This window comes from Hippocampus bargibanti, linkage group LG05, assembly GCF_051943395.1.
Source record: "Hippocampus bargibanti isolate YZ-2025 linkage group LG05, ASM5194339v1, whole genome shotgun sequence".
NCBI lineage: Eukaryota > Metazoa > Chordata > Actinopteri > Syngnathiformes > Syngnathidae > Hippocampus > Hippocampus bargibanti.
The window spans coordinates 17,663,335-17,681,365 of NC_142738.1; the positions used below are offsets into that span (position 1 = coordinate 17,663,335).

General features: G+C 42.9%; 1 protein-coding gene across 1 annotated transcript in view; it reads left to right on the forward strand.

Annotated features, from left to right (window-relative positions):
• cdh13 (cadherin 13, H-cadherin (heart)) overlaps positions 1-18,031 on the forward strand; it is a 377,317-nt gene that overhangs the window by 270,676 nt on the left and 88,610 nt on the right. The window contains exon 9 of the mRNA XM_088997038.1: positions 16,735-16,875. Coding sequence (XP_088853164.1) covers positions 16,735-16,875 — 141 coding nt within the window. The remainder of the gene's footprint in view (positions 1-16,734; positions 16,876-18,031) is intronic.

Here is an 18,031-nt window from a genome sequence, read left to right on the forward strand (position 1 = left end):
CAAACTGATGTTTTATATATGGTCAAGGTTGGAGACCAACTGTCTCATGACTTCATAACAGACTGAAGACCCCAGAATCAATGCAGGAAAAAGGAAGTTAATAGCCAAGTGTCACCTCAACAACCAAATATGTGACAATGTGTGTGTGAAATCAAACAATGTGATCGATGTTCAGTATATTAATGCTCAATCGGTCTCTCATTACTATTTTTTTAGACATTGAACACAATTAAACCTTTTTTTGTAAAATGCCACTTCTTTCTTCATTTCCTATTCATGTCCAATGTTTTTTTAATTTATTTTGTCATCTGGAACTAACAACTTAGCAAAGAAAATCACAAGTGATACACCTGTATTACATTTAGTTGAATGAAACCCTGTGGTTTTCCAGACCTGTACCATGAATTTTCATGTGTTTATGTGTGCAAATAGAGTGGAATGAGAAACCATCATTAGTATGCATGACCCCATTAAATATTCACTCATCAACTCTACATTTTATTTAGATTCCCTTTACAGTGATACAATACACTGGTAATGAACCATGCTGACATTTTCCTGCAGTAGCCTAATAGGCAAAGCTGTGCCGCTTTGAGCAGGAATGAAAGGTCTGCCCCGTTTGCCAGTTTTACAGCAATCAGTTCTATTAAGAACAAATGGACAACCTAAAATACAGCATGTTATCAAACTTATGAAATGTCCTCAGTAATGGTGTCATTATATCACAATTAGCAATTTTCCAATGTTTGTGTTTTCATGGTACTAAAATACAAACAATATATGAAAACTTCACAACAAAAGCTCACAAAAGCACAACCAGGTCATTATGTGTAAACTACTGCCACAAACTATATGTTTGATTCTTCCAACACTGCACAGGTCGACTAAAGAGCAACTTGCCACTTTTTTTGCTGCAGTTTACTAGTTCTGGACCAGAGCATATTTTCAAGGCGACAGAACATGCCATTCACACCCAAACTTCACACAGCTCTCATGTGTAATATATGAGCAATGTCTACCAGTCTACCAAAGAAAGTCCTACAGTGCTGTATTTACACTCAGATGGAAATGGACTCTTCTGATCCGCGGCTGAAGAAAGTCAAATCTCAGATTCAGGAGCAGCAGTGTGGCTTTCGCCCCTGCCATGAAACTGTTGATCAACTATACACGATTGGTAGTGTCCTCCAGGGTGCATGGCAGTTTTGTTCAATAAGTCAGTATGTTTTGTTGACTGGTAGAAGATATTGAAATGTCTCTTGGGGAATTCTATGGGAGATGGTTCACTGTATGTTGTACCAAACCCCCTGATATGAGCTGATTGCTCCCAATACCATCATTGTCAGAGTTTATTTGCATTACCGGCAGTAAGTCATATTAGCTTAGCTAAGGATGTCTTTTGTCATTGTCCGTTTATCACCATTATGATCAGAATTTCTGCAGTGGAGGAGTTGAACGGGTCCATTTGGGTGGCTTCAGTCTTGCATTGCTGCTTTTTTTGCAAATGATGTTGTACTGTTGGCTTCTTCAAGCCATTGTCACAAACTGTCAGGGGAACTGTTTGCAACATGTGAAGCGGTTGGGATGAAATGCAATAGCGCCAAATCTGAAATGATGGTCCTCAGTTGTAAAAGGATGTAAGGCCCTATCTGTTTCCGGGATGAGCTCTTGCCTTAAGTGGAGGAGTTAAAGTAGCTTGTGATCTTTTTCACGATTGAGGGCAGTAAGGAATTGGTGATTTGTGCTACATGTGCTGTGATGGATTCTATATCGGTCTGCCATGGTAAAAAGGGAGTTAAGGAAAAAGGAGACACACTGTATTTACTAATCAATCTCTGTATCTACTCTCACCTGTGTTTCCAAGGTGTGGGTCATGACTGAAAGAAAGACATCCTGGATACTAGTGGCAGAAATGAGTTTCCTCAGCAGCGTGTCAGAACTCTCTCGTAGGGATAGGGAGAGATTGGTCACCGAGGAGAGATTCAGGGTTGAGTCGCTATTCTTCCATGTTGAGAGGAGTCAGACCACGTAGCTCTGGCCTCTTGTTAGCCTCTACTGGAATCCCCTCTGATGAGGTGTTTTACTGATGTCCACCAATAGTCTCGTAAGTGGGATGGGGTGAGAAATTGTGTCAAAGGCTCCGGTGAGATCCAGCAGGATGAGGATGGAGAGTAAACCGGCGTCTGCTGACATAAGAAAGTTGTTTGTGGTTTTTAAGAGAGGTGAGATGTTGATTAAATATATATATTGTGTTCTACTTTATTCTAGGAAAGTGACCAGTTCACGTAGGTCCTATTGACAACATTGCATTCATTCATTTTTCGATCCACTTAATCCTCACAAGGGTGGCATGGGATGCTAGAGACTATCTCAGCCATCAGCGGGGAATAGGCGGGAGACACACTGAACCGAATGTCAGTTAATCACAGGGCAACCAGAGATGAACAACCACTTGCAAGCACACTGGCAACTAGGGATGTTCAACCAGACTCTTCTTTTTCTTTTCCTTTCGGCTTTTCCCTTCAGGGGTCGCCACAGTGAATCAATGTCCTCCATCTATCCCGGTTTTGTGCATCTTCTTCTCTCACACCGGCTACCTTCATGTCCTCTTTGACCACATCCATAAACCTCCTCTTCGGTCTTCCTCTCGGTCTCCTGCCTGGCAGTTCAGGGCTCAGCATCCTTCTCCCGGTATAGTCACTCTCTCTCCTCTGGACATGTCCAAACCATCTTAGTCTGGCCTCTCTGACTTTCTCTGCAAAGCCTCTAATATGAGTTGTCCCTCTAATGTACTCATTCCTGATCCTATCCAACCTGGTCACTCCCAAAGAGAACCTCAACATCTTCAGCTCTGCTACCTCCAGGGCTGCTTCATGTCTTTTCTTCAGTGGCACTGTCTCCAGTCCAAACATCACGGCTGGTCTCACCACTGTTTTATACATTTTTCCTTTCATCCTAGCTGAAACCCTTTTATCACACATCACACCTGACATTTTTCTCCAGACGCTCCAGCCTGCCTGGACACGCCTCTTCACCTCTTTTCCACACTCTCCATTGCTCTGGACAGTTGACCCCAAGTACTTAAAATCATCCACCTTCTTTATCTCTTCTCCCTGTAGCATCACTCTTGCACTTGGATCCCTCTCATTCACACACATATATTCCGTCTTGCTGCGACTGATCTTCATTCCTCTCCTTTCCAGGGCATATCTCCACATCTCTAGTTTTTCCGCCATCTGTTCCCTGTTCTCGCTACAGATCACAATGTCATCTGCAAACATCATGGTCCAAGGAGATTGTTGTCTATCATCGTCTATCAGCTTGTCCATCACCATAGCAAACAAGAAGGGGCTCAGAGCTGACCCCTGGTGGAGTCCCACCTCCACCTTGAATTCCTCAGTCACACCGACAGCACACCTCACAACTGTCTTACAGTCATGATACATGTCTTGCACCGCTCTGACATACTTTTCCGTCACTCCAGACTTCCCTTGCCATGCCACAGCTCTTCTCTGGGCACCCTGTCATACGCTTTCTCCAGATCTACAAAGACACAATGCAATTCCTTCTGACCTTCTCTGTACTTCTCTATCAGCATTCTTAAAGCAAACACTGCATCTGTCGTACTCTTTTTTGGCATGAAGCCATACTGCTGCTCACAAATGTTCACTTCTGCTCTTAGTCTAGCTTCAACTACTCTTTCCCAGAGTTTCATTGTATGGCTCATCAACTTTATTCCTCTGTAGTTAGTACAACTCTGCACATCTCCTTTGTTGGATGTTCAATCAGACTGCTATGTATGTTTTTGGAATGTAGGAAGAAACTGGAGGACCCGGGGAAAACCCACGCAGGCCTCGGGAGAACACGCAAACTCCACACAGAGGTCAGAGCGAAGTGATTGCATCTGTTATTCGATCAATTCTATGTCTGTACACTTCATTTTTACGAGAGGGAAAACACCACCCTTGGAAAGATGTGTTGGAAAACATAGACTCTTCAGTCGGTATTGTGTCTGATTGTGCCACTGTTGTTCCTTCTTCCCTAATCACAGTGTTTCAGAAGTTCACAAAAGCAAACAAGTAAATAAATTAATAACAACAACCGACTACAACCCCCCCCACCCCCGATACCAAGATACAAAAGCTTTTTCCCATTTGTGATGCAAGTACAAGATAATAGCACATGCATTATTTCTGTGGTACTTTGATAGCTGTTTCGAAGGCAACAAAGAAACCCATTAAAAATTCAAACAAACCAAAACAATCACTGCTGATACATGACTGACTTCGTTAATTGAAAAAAAGAAATCTCCCAAAGACTAACAACATTTTTGCCATTATTTGAATGTATAAGTGTTCAATGGTGAGTACCGGTAAATCACATTCTTGAACTAATCTCGTTTCAATGATTCAGGCAATCCACAACATTCAAAAGCGGAATTTGTCAATCTGTGGGGCTGGCATTGAGGCGTGGGTTTCAGGAAGGTATGAATGACTTTTTAAAATGTTGAGCAGGGGTGCGACTGATTAACAAAGTAAGTCTGCTGCTGCATCTCTCTATTATACTTTATTATTAAAGTGCAAGCTTACCATAACTCATATAATTGACACATTTTTAATTCCAGGCTGAATGCGGGGAAAGTAATGTTTCCCATTCACAATTTTATCCTGTTTTATTTTTTGCTCTTTTTCTCATTTATCGTGCTACCCGTGTTTCTGAGAACTGTGGTTATAAGTTAATGTCCTTTCCTCTCCCGTAAAATTTCCCCATTGTGGGAGGAATAAAGGTTTTCTGATTCTGATTCTTATAATTTGTGTTTGTGTTTGGAAGACTTCCAAGAAAAGTAAACATTCATTAATTTAGGCTCTGTGGAGAGACAGCCTTGGGCAATAAAGAAGAGAAATGTTGTTATTGCACTACTGTATATAACTAGCATTTATTTCATTCAGTCTTCAGATCATTCTATATACTATATCAGCGTTTTGAATAAAATATTAGTTGTAATTTTGGTTAAACCACAATAGAATCAGGTTCAGGGTGTCCCCTGCCTACTGCCCGGATTCAGCATGCCCTACCACCCTTGTGAGGATAAAGAGATTCAGAAAATGGACGGGCGCAATGTATTAGCATCATTAACTCGGAATTGGTGGGAATCCTAATCCGAAATCTTCGCCTTTTCAAGGTCAAGGCATCAGTAGAGGCTTTAACTACTTGTAAAGCGTATGATGCTGATTTGAGTTAGGCTTACAAGTATTACTCTTATTCCCCTGTGCAAGACAATTAAAAGAGCTGTAATTGCATGTTTCCAGTGATCACGCACACCACACAGATTTGTCAATGTAGATCTTTTTTTATGTGTGTGTGTGTGTGTGTGTGTGTGTGTGTGTGTGTGTGTGTGTGTGTGTGTGTGTGTGTGCGTGTGCGTGTGCGTGCGTGTGCGTGTGTGTGTGTGTGAAACTATGAAAAAAGTATAATCAGCGGTTGGAAAATGAATCAGAATCAGAATCATCTTTATTGCCAAGTATGTAGAACACACAAGGAATTTGTTTCCGGTAGAACAAGCTGCACTAGTATCGTTGTAAAAAAAAAACTGCTAAGTGGCACTACACAGTTCCATTTTGGCTACTGTTGAAAGAGTTCAAAGAGTTAATGGCTTGGGGGAAGAAGCTGTTTAAATGTCTGCTGGATTTGGTGCGCATGGATCGGTAGCGCCTGCCTGAGAGGAGTAGCTGGAAAAGGTGGTGAGCAGGGTGCGGAGGGTCCAGTAGGATTTTCCGCGCCCTAGTTTGGATTCTTGCAGTGTGCAAGTCCTCGAGAGTGGGTACGGCCGTGCCAATGATTTTTTCCGCCGTCCTAACTGTCCGTTGAAGTCGGATTTTGTCCATTTTTGTGGCGGCCCCGAACCAAACGGTGATGGAAGAACACAGGATGGATTCGATGACAGCCGTGTAGAAATGTTGCAGCACCTCCTGTGGCAGGCCATGCTTCTTTAGCAGCCTCAGGAAGTACATTCTCTGTTGGGCCTTTTTCAGGATAGAGTTGGTGTTGACCTCCCACTTCATGTCCTGGGAGACTGTGATTCCCAGGAACTTGAAGGTCTCAACGGTTGACACCAGGCAGTTGGATAGTGTAAGGGGTAGCTGTGGTGATGGATGTTTCCTGAAGTCCACCATCATCTCAACTGTCTTGAGCGTGTTCAGCTCCAGGTTGTGACGGCTGCACCAGAGCTCTAGCTGCTCCACTTGTTGTCGGTACGCAGACTCGTCGCCGTCTTTGATGAGACCGATGACCGTGGTGTCGTCTGCGAACTTTATGAATTTGACAGCTGGGTGCATTGAGGTGCAGTCATTCGTGTAGAGAGAGAAGAGCAATGGAGAGAGGACGCATCCCTGCGGGGCTCCAGTGCTCGTGGTTCGTGTTGTGGATGATATATTGATATATTTCCCAGTCTGACCTGTTGTGTCCGTCCTGTCAGGAAGCTGAGGGTCCACTGGCAGATCGTGGGGGACACACCAAGCTGGAGAAGTTTGGGGATGAGGAGTTCTGGGATGATGGTATTGAACGCAGAGCTGTAGTCCACAAACAGGATCCTTGCGTAGGTTCCTGTGTTGTCAAGGTGGTCGAGGATGTGATGCAGTCCAATGTTGACTGCATCCTCCACAGACCTGTTTGCCCGGTAGGCAAACTGAAGAGGATCTAGCAGAGGTCCGGTGATGTTCTTTAGGTGGTTCAGCACGAGGCGTTCAAAGGACTTCATGACCACAGACGTCAGAGCAACAGGTCTATAGTCGTTCAATCCCGAGGGTGCTGGTTTCTTTGGAACTGGGACGATAGTAGACTGTTTGAAGCAGGATGGGACTTCACACTGCTCCAGGGATCTGTTGAAGATTTGTGTGAAGACCGGAGCCAGCTGGTTAGCGCAGACTCTCAGGCAGGAGGGGGACACTCTGTCAGGTCCTGCAGCTTTTTTGATCTTTTGCTGCTTGAAGAGCCGTCTAACGTCCAGTTCGTGGATCTGTAGGGCAGAGGGCGGAGATACGGTAGTTTCTGGTAATGGTGGGCAGACCGGGGAAATGGGGGTGTCCTTTTCAAATCAGCAAAAGTATGTATTTAACTCATCAGCCATACCATTGTTGTACACTGCTTGGGGGGAAGGTAAACGATAATTTGTTATTGCTTTCAGGCCATTCCACACCGATGCAGAGTCGTTAGCGGAGAACTGTTTGTTAAGCCTCTCCGCATAACTTTTCTTTGCAATGTTAATTTCCTTCGTCAGCCTGTTTCGGCCGAGTTTGTAAACTGCTCGATCGCCGCTTTTAAATGCGGATTCTTTCTCTTTCCTAAGCTGCCTGAGTTTGGGAGTGAACCATGGCTTGTTGTTGTTGAATGAGCGGAAGGACTTTGTTGGTACACACATGTCCTCACAGAAACTGATGTATGATGTTACAGTGTCTGTGTATTCATCCAATGTGCCCGTTGAAGTTTCAAAGACGCTCCAATCAGTGCAGTCTAAGCATTCTTGTAGCGATAACTTTGCTTCATCTGTCCATGTTTTAACTGTCTTGACTACCGGTTTTACACATTTGAGTTTCTGTTTGTATGTGGGAATTAAGTGGATTAAATAGTGGTCAGAAAGACCCAATGCTGCATGCGCAACAGACCGGTATGCGCCTTTGAGTGCTGTGTAACAATGATCTAGAATGTTTTCTCCTCTGGTGAAACAGTCAATATGCTGCTTATATTTGGGAAGTTCACGGTTTAAACGTGTTTGATTAAAATCGCCCAAAATGATCAGGGGTGATTCTGGATATTTTAGTTCGAGATGGTTTACATGGTCCGCTAGCGTTTGTATACACGCTTTAGCATTAGCTTGTGGCGCGATGTACACGGCAACGAGAATAAAGGAAGCGAACTCACGTGGCGAGTAGATTGGCTTGCAGTTGAGAGACAGCGATTCCAAACCAGGGCTGCAGTGTGCGTCGAGCATCGTGACATCGGTGCACCATTCTTCGTTGATGTAGAAGCATATTCCACCGCCTTTGGATTTCCCCGATTGCTCCGTATCACGGTCGGCCCGAAGGAGACGGAATCCGGGTAGGTGTAGTGCGGAATCCGGGTGGCGGTCACTGAGCCAAGTCTCAGTGAAGCACAGCGCAGCAGAGCGGGCAAACGTTTTATTGGTCTTTGTGAGAAGCAGAAGTTCGTCCATCTTGTTTGGTAGTGAGCGTAGATTAGCGAGGTGGATCGATGGGAGCGGCGTTCGAAATCCACGCTGCCGAAGCTTGACGAGAACGCCGGCTCGCTTCCCCCTCCTACGCCGGCGTCTCAAAGCTCCGTACAGAGCTGCTACGCCGCTCGCGAGCAGCCCCGAAAAACCTTGTAGATTTTGGTGTGTCGGTGAAAATAGTCCAAGAGTGGATTCCCCAATGCTCAGTAACTCTTCCCTCGTGTAACTGAGTCGCGTAGGATCGCAAAAAACAAATGAAAATGACAAAACCAGGAACAATACTAGGGAGCATGTCACCGAGGCTGCCATCCGCGGCGCCATCTTGGATTGAGTTCTTGGATTTTTGTCAATGAAATGAGGAATTTATACATACAAAGGATGTTTATACATACAAAGGATGTTTGACGGGGAAGAAAACTTAAAATGGGTACATGCATAAACTCTTCACCCATGTAGTCAATACTTGCAAGATCAACCTTTTGCAAGAATCACAGCTGCAAGTCTTATTTGATAAATCTCGATAATATCGCCCCTCAGACTTTTTTACCCTTCCTTCACAAGAAAAAACTGCTGCAGTGCCTTTGAGTTTTATCATCACTTACACACCGCTAAAGGTTTGGCTCAAGAATATCACTATTTGTAGCACCAACCGTCTTTGTCTCTGTTTTCTGACCAGTTGCCAAAGGATTGCTGTTGAAAGTCACCCTGTTTCACTACAGGGATGTAATTTTTGGGTGATGATATGTAGCACATATGCATGAGACACAGGGCGATATTTTCATGTGAAATCCAAGTCTTGACACAAGGTACAGTCCAAGTCCATGCAAAGGCGTGTTAGACCTTGTACCGGCGTAGTCATAGACGAAAATAAGCCATCACATCTTGGTATAGACTAACAAAAAAACAGGCGATTGAGAGTGAACACAGCCAATTTGAGTGACACCACTCATTGTCTTTCTTGCATTAATCGTCCATGACATGATTCCGGCGATAGGTCAAGCTTCCAGAGTGTGAGGTAAAGTGGTCAGAGAAATCACAGATATGCGCTGAGACCAACTCCATCATTCTTGTCCATATTTATGAATGAAATAGACAGCAGAGTTTGTATATCTGTCTGCCTGCACAACTTGGTCATATTCACCAATGCTGCATGAGAGGAGTGGTCTACAATTGAGTAGTGGTCTGAGAAGGCAGTTTAGATCGCCTTTCAAGCAAAGAAAATGCTCAGCAGGGCATAGAGCGGTCTGCCAAATTTCAAAACGTGCGAGAAGGTGGACCAGCTTTTAACCTTGGACCCAGCTGTGCCATCTATGAAACTGGCTCTTGTACAGATTTCCTGATGGCCAACAAGTTTGTAATGTTAATCCCATCCCAACAGAGTACCTTCCTGCATCCTTTTTTTGAATTTCCCACATGCATTTTTTTCAAATTGTGAGCGTGCACTATGATTTAAAGATTACATTTTCAGCATTTTCCCCCTTTGGGCATGATTCCAGAAACTCCAGCTATATGGAGTGAGTTCATGATTCATTGTGGTCCGAAGGACGGATACCCCAGCCTTTACTGTGGAACTTTGTTCGCACCTCCAGTCTGCGCTTGAGCCCTGTACTTCCTCTCTGATGAATTGACTCCTTTTGGGAGGTTTGTTGAAGTGCCATTTCCTTTTCATTTGATTATGACAGATTTGAGACTGCTCCTGGTGTGCTGAATGTAATAATAATTTTCATTTTAATCATAAAAATATCGCATTTTTTCAACTTTCACTTCAATATTTACCTTACCGATTTGTGCAGGTGCGATTGGAAAATAATCATCAGTCGTAAACAAAATAAGTACAAACAATAGGTCAAATATTTGAACACTTTTTTTCAAGTCACTATGTAATGGTGTGATTTTTGTTGAAAATGAGAAATTATGTTTCCCAAGTTTGAGCAATTAAATATGAAATTCTCAATTTTATCAATATTTGTGTCTGCATATATTAGTCTGTGTAACGTCTTGAAATCTACATATCCCGCTGAGCGGGTCACCGTGCAGTTAAGGAGAACCAATCAAATTAATCGGGTGACGGATCAATTAATGCTAATTGGTCGGTGATGAGGACAGTTTGGGAGCACCGGTCCATCGGGATGGTTTGGCCACCTCCACGACCAATTGAAGCCCAACCTTGTTTGATGCGCTCTAATCTAATTAACACTGCAACAGCAACACCTGCGCTCTTCGGTGAAGGACGTGCACACGCTCATGTGCGCTTCCCAGATGGGCCTTTAATGCTTCTGATGGTGGCGGGAGCATGATGATGATTGCACTTAGCTGAAACACTCGCACTCTGTGACTCACATGATGAGCACCCTCAATCAAAATTACATGCACCCACTATGTGTTCCACATTCGCTGTGGAGGTATGTGGTAATGGAGAACTATTTCAGTTCTCAATATACATAACTGGCCACTAAATGAAGTGATTAGCCTGTGCTCTGATGGCGCACCTGATTCGATTAGCCACGCTTGTGCTTGCTGCTTCAACTCACCGGGAACCTTAAACCCAACCTTGACCCTAATTAGCCTCACACTCATCAGAAAGAGCTGAGGGAGACCAGTGCTCCGGCATCTTATCATCCCACCACTAATCGGCCTAAATGAGTGGGATGGATATTGCAAATGGGAAGCTATTTTGAATACCACAAAGAGTACGGACGTCTATTCTTGTCAAGTTCATCACATTCAGCACATACTTTATCAAATGTCTTCAACATGGCTTTTCCCCACCAAACGTCAAAGTGGGTCTATTTTTTTATGCCCCCGCAAATATTCTCTTTTCATGTGAGATATTTCTAAGGAAGGAGGTTAAACAGATGGATTTTAAAATATTTCATTCACTTCAAACACCAGTCGATGCCCCCCATTTTCCCCAAACAATACCGAACGCAGCAAGTTGCAACAAAGCACATATTGACTATTTACCCTGAACACAACCTCCAACAAGTCAAAATAAAGTCATTTTACAACTGCATGTTACATACAGAAGGTGACATTTTATTAAAATATGCGTGCCCTGCGATCTGCTGGTTACCAGTTCAGGGTGTCCCTCGCCAATTGCCAAAACACAGATAGGATAGGCTCCAGTACCCCCCGTGACCCTAGTGAGGATTAAGCGGTTCAGAAAATAAATAAATAAATAAATAAATTAATTAATTAATTAATTAATTAATTACTATTCTACAGCAGTGGTTCTTACCTCTATTAAGGCTACTGAACCAAATCACTTCAAATGCATTCTGTCTGTGTAGGCCAGGGGTCGGGAACCTTTTTGACTAAGAGAGCCATAAAAGTAAAATATTTAGAAATGTTTTTCAGTGAGAGCCACACGCACGCGCGCGCATATACAAACGCTCGCGTGCGCGCGCACACACGCGCGCGCACACGCACGCGCGTCCACTTTTCAACAAAATATCAAAATGTATTATTTAAAATAACTTTGTGATAGTACTCACCGTTAACATGAATGGTTTTCCGTTCCTCGTGATTGGTAAAAATCCAGGCAAACGATCGGAATGAAAGTCAACTTGCCGGGTCCATAGGCAAAGTTACTGCTAGCTCGCCTGCACACGGCTCATAAACTTCCACACTTGCTTTCTGCAATGTACTTCTCGCAGAAGTATGTCGATGCTAAACGTTAACACGGGGCTTGTTAAAATATCACTGACATTCGACTGTTTCATCGATGGTATTGTTTCATTGCAAATTAGATTCGCAAATCGTCCGATGCATTCAAGCTGGAGCGTACTCGTCTTTTTTTTTTTTTTTTTTTTTTTTTTTTAACTGTCGGGCTGATTTAAAGGGGCGTTTACCTGTTTCAACTGACGGCCAGTATCATCCAATCAAACCTGCGCTTTCCGCCAACCTAGGTCAGTGTCATCCCATCAAAATTGCGTTTTCCGCCAACTGCAGCCCCAACAGGAAATGAACGGCAAAAACGCGAGAATATGTATTTATTTTTATCGGCGAGCCATATGCAATCATCAAAAGAGCCATATATGGCTCGCGAGCCATAGGTTCCCGACCCCTGGTGTAGGCTGTCAGTCATACAGGAGTGGTCCATCGAGGAAACTGTCTCATCAGCCGTCATCTGTACCTATTTGAAGGTGTCAGACCCCTCATCCGAAGAGTTTTGTCAAAAAAACTAAAGCTGTGCTGGTAACGCTGGCCCTATATATATCCTTATTGGACAGAGGTAGTGCAGATGTACTGCAGATACGTCTGTGTAAGCTTTCAGTGGTACAGGAAATGGCCCATCGATGAAAAGTTTTCTTCATCTGTCATCTGTACTTCTTTGAAGGTGTCAGATGTTTCGCTTCTTAGCAAGCTTCGGCAGCAAGCTAAAGTCTTACTGGTAGTTTCGGCCCTATACATATATATCCCTACTGTCTAGACGTGGCTGTGCCGGACTCTGCTATGATTGGTCCCTGCTCTCAGATTGGGGGGAGCAGAGGACTAATCCCTGTGGCTCCACTGATTGCTTCTATTTTCCTAACTGACAACTGGCCTGATTGCCCAATTTGCCCTGGTATCACCTCATCTCCATAACTAAGCCTATTTTGCCTAAGCAGGCTATTATACGAACGATCCAAATTGAACCTCATCCCACCATTACGGTTTAGGGAAGGATTCTGCTGTTTTATGAAAATAGCTTCTTTCACTCCCCTTTCAAACTATCTATTCGTTTTCGCAAAGATTTAAACCTCATTGTCGTCAAATGAGTGGTTGCTATCTTTTAGGTGCATATGTACTGCCGATTGAGGCCCACGAGTATTATCCCTGCGATGTTGATAGTCTTTTTTTGAGAATTTGTTTAGTCTCCCCAATGTATTGCTCGTTACAGTTTTCATTTTTACAATGTATTGAATGAATTACATTACTTTGTTTTTCATTTGGCAGCCTATCTTTTGGATACACATTTTTTTTTGCCTTAAAGTGTTATGTCTGTGTAAGCTCTCAGTCGTACAGGAGTGGTCCATCGATGAGAAGGTTTCTTCAGCCGTCATCTGAACAAATTTGAAGGTTTCGGACGTTTCGCCTCCTATCCAAGAGGCTTCGTCAGCGAACTAAAGTCTGACTGGTCGTATCGGCCCTATTTATATATCCCTAATGTCCAGCCATGGCGGCGCCGGACACAGCTTAAAGTGTTTTATATATATATATATATATATATATATATATATATATATATATATACAGTAAAGTCTCGTTATATCGATATTCAAGGGAGTCCGAAAAAATATCGATATAACCGGGACTATCGATATATCCGATATCGATATAACGAGACTTTACTGTATATATATATATATATATATATATATATATATGTGTGTGTGTGTGTGTGTGTAAGAGTACAGCCGTCATCTGTACTTTTTTTAAGGTGTCGGACGTTTAATAAACTAAATAAATAAAATAAAGGTGATACCGGAGGGAGTGGGGCAAACAGGCCAGTCGTTAGTCAGGAATGTAGGAACAATCAGTGGGGCCACAGGGAGTGGTCCTCTGCTCCCCCCAACCTGAGAGTAGGGACCTATCATAGCTGTGTCCGGCGCCACCATGTCTGGACATTACGTGACACGTGACAATTTAGTGTGACTATTGACACGCTGTTCCGGTGTGTGTGAAAACACTAGCTCTGATTGGCTTACATGACACATGACTCTACCCTTTAGCCAATCACAATCACTTCTATCGCATCTTGACAGGGGGTGCGTTCAAGTGTAGCAACACAGAAACGTTGACCAGAACATGCCACCTCCACACAGGGCGGTCGGAGCACGGATTAAGCCAATGACCTCTACACTGGGAAGTGCTCAGCACTCGACTACCGGGCTGCCCTAGTAAAAACATTGAAACTCAAAATTTTCTCCTGAACTTGATTTTCGTAAAAAATCTTCCAACCTCTGTCTGTCATCAGTGTCATCATTTGTCTAAATTGAAATGGAACTGCAAGTGATTTAATAGATTGAGTGTCACGTGGCCATCGGAGACAAAACACTCCTTCCAAATTGGATCATCTCCAGGAAGTTGATGCGGTGTCTCATGTGGTATCTCAGCATCTCTCCCCCTCATATTCTTCTCGTTCTATTCCCCCCGATCAACTATCCCGGCCTTGATTCCTCGCACCCCTCCTTCCCTCACTGCTTTGTGTCTGTGATCAGCACTTCCTTTGATGAAATCCTTTCATGGCAGTGTGTGACAGTCGGAAATGTCATTCTCAGATCAGAAGTGTCCACAAGGCCTGCCATATAATAGGGCGTGCGTCACTTGATTCCTCTCATTTCTCAACCACTTTGACTAACAGAATTGCTTTCTAAAATCACTTGGGGAATAAAAAAATGTATCATGCTTGGCTTTATGACTATCAAAAAATGTCATACACCAGAAGCACTTCATGTACTCTTCTTCTTTTCCTTTCGGCTTTTCCCTTCAAGGGTCGCCACAGCGAATCAGTAACCTCCATCTTCAGAGGTATGATGCGCATGTTTGTTTTGGCCCAGCTTTTACGTCGGATGCCCTTCCTGACACAACCCTCTGTATCCCGGCTTGGGACCGGCACAAGAAGACTTATGTCCCTTTGTGGCTACAGAACAAGCAACTCGCTCAGTAAAAGGCTCTCAAACACAAAATGGTCATCATGTACTCTCGACCTATATCTATGGAATGTACCATTTTGGCAAACAATTTGAAATACAGTAAAGTCTCGTTATATCGATATTCAAGGGAGTCCGAAAAAATATCGATATAACCGGGACTATCGATCTATCCGACCCTGTTTGCATGTAATTTTCTCCGTGCGTGCATAGAAATAGTATCGATATAACCGGGACTATCGATATATTCGATATCGATATAACGAGACTTTACTGTACTTTTTTTTCCTGATCTTAAGTGTAACTTGTAGGCTGATTAGTTACCTCCACACCTGTGTGTCTGTTAGTTGGTATGATTTCATTAGACGTTTGGCGAAATCCGGAAGGACCTGAAAAGTTGTTGAAGTACGCGAGTATCTCAATAAACACTTTGCCAGTATTTTTCTTGCACATTGAGAGAACATTTCCTCTGGCTCTAACTCTAGCCCTGAGGAGACAGAAACATTCTTTCTCTGCCAGGAATTGGCAGGGACCTTATAATTTAGTTGAGCCTTGTGAAACTCTCATTAAGACATGGTCAAGCTCCAGAAGAGTCCACAAGCAGAGTGTCTGTGCATGTGTGCGTGTACGTGTGTGTGTGTGTGTGTGTGTGTGTGTGTGTGTGTGTGTGTGTGTGTGTGTGTGTGTGTGTGTGTGTGTGTGTGTGTGTGTGTGTGTGTGTGTGTGTGTGTGTGTGTGTGCGTGTGCGTGTGCATGTGCACATGTGTGTGTTTATTCATGAAGCGTGCAATTGCATATTTCATTCACAGGTGTGTAGACCACCACCTGCTTTCACAGCATTTGGTCAATCAGCAGCTCCAGCGCTTCACTCATGCCGCCATGTGTGAAGCTATTGATAGGAACACCTGTTTATTGTATCTGGCTTGTTCTCAGCTCCCCGGAGCAGCCTCTCTGATGGATAGAGTTTAGGAGATACTTCAAGCCTTGAGGTTGGAATTGTGTTGCAACGTAAAATTGCTGAGGCAGTAAAATATGTTTACAGTGTGTTTCTTCACTTTTAATACTTTTCTTTCAAAATATTATAGAAGTACTATGTATTATATCTTGATTTGTATATGTATGCAAACATGTGAACCATAAAAAAGCTAAAAAGAGGTTAAAAAGGCTAAAAGAAGGTAAAAACATTTCGCGGGAAAGCAGCGGCAGCCAAAGCGCGCCAGCATCCGCTCGTCTCGGAAGTGGAAGTCAATATATGTATGACGCTTTCTGTTGATTTAATATTTCTTGTGAGTGGTGTATCTGTTTGTCAAATAAATGTTGTCTGTTTAGAATGGAGGCGATATATACCGTGTATGTATGTGTATGTGTGTGTGGGTGTGTGTATGTGTATAGAGATAGAGAGAGAGAGAGTGTAAGATGCACAAAAATGTAGACAGTACACATACATTTGGTGTAAAAAAATGTATACTGATTATGTGCACCGTAATGTGCATGTTTGGTTATATGTTTTCTCTCTTTACACCACGAGGTGTTCTGGCCAACCAAAGATGTTTGCTTTGACTGCACCTGACATTTTTGCCTAAATTTCTTTGGGCAAAAAAGTAACATGTTTGAATTGTTACATTGCACAGGCAATGCACTCCACAAATATGTGTGGAAGACTTGCACTGGGAATAAAAAAATAGCTCAAGAATGTTTATACCAGAGGCACAAACCTGTTGTTAAGAAATGACATTCCTTTCTCGTGTTGTTAAATATCTCAACACAGACAATCTTGATAACATCTTATTTATCTTGTCTGTTCTTGATTGTTTTCTATTCCTGATCCTCACTTGTATTCCCTGTCTAATTTCCACCTTTCTTTTTTGCCCCCAGACACTGCCAACCACAACGTATGAGCTTGAGATTGTTGCCAAGGACATGGCAGGAAGTGAAGTGGGCCTGACAGGAACAGCCACGACAACCATTACAATTACAGACAAGAACGACCATGCACCGGAGTTCACGCATCCGCTGGTGAGAAACACTGAATTTGGACCCCACACCTATCCGGGCCCTGCACCACATTGTGGTACTCAGTAATCTGCAAATACTGAGGAGGTGCAAATTCTCATGCAGATTGCAGGACACTTTACTATCTTGACAAACAAGACTGAAACTCATTGTGGTTGTCCAATTGGAGTACTACAATTAACTAACAAGTTACCGTTGTCTTTATGTCAGTTTACGTGATTGGATCATTAAATATCAAATAATTCTAAAAAGTAATTATAAATTATGCAACTCAACTTGAGCGGGCTTTCCTACACATGTACACGCTCTTTTACACTCACTCTAATGTGCTGTTGAAATATCACAACTTCCAAGATGTACAACACACAGCTCCGAGAGACACTTTATGCAACAAGCTGTCCATTCCATCAGGCCATCTACAACCATCACAAAGGTAAATAAAACAACTTTATTATGCAGTATAGTGTATTTCTTTAATTAAAATACAATAGCACACTAATTATACAAAAATATGGTGCATTTTGTGTAGTTTTAAGGCTTATGTAGTTGAAAATTATGTTTTATGGGGACCTGGGAACAGATTCTTCTCACTTTAATGGTTTCCTATTGGAAATTAATATTTGGAATACACACATTTCGCCTTACATACACTTTCTGGGAACCAATTAAGTTCGCAAGCCAAGGTATCACTGTACTGTATATTATATATTGCTATTGTACGAACGATCATAAAACAGCTAAATCCTTCACTAAACCGATATGGTGGGGTGAGATTCAATTTGGATCGTTCGTATAACAGCCTGCTTAGGCATCATAGGATTAGTAATGATGATGAGGTGATACCGGAGCAAGTGGGGCAATCAGGCCAGTCGTTAGTCAGGACAATCGGAACAATCAGTGGAGCCGCAGGGAGTAGCCCTCTGCTCCCCCCACCCTGCTCTCAGGGTGGGGAGAGCAGTGTCCGGCACCGCCATGTCTGGACAGTAGTTATATATATATATATATATATATATATATATATATATATATATATATATATATATATATATATATATATATATATATATATATAGGGCCGATACTACCAGTAAGACTTTAGTTAGCTGAAGAAGCATCTTGGATAAGAAGCGAAACATCCGACACCTTCAAAGAAGTACAG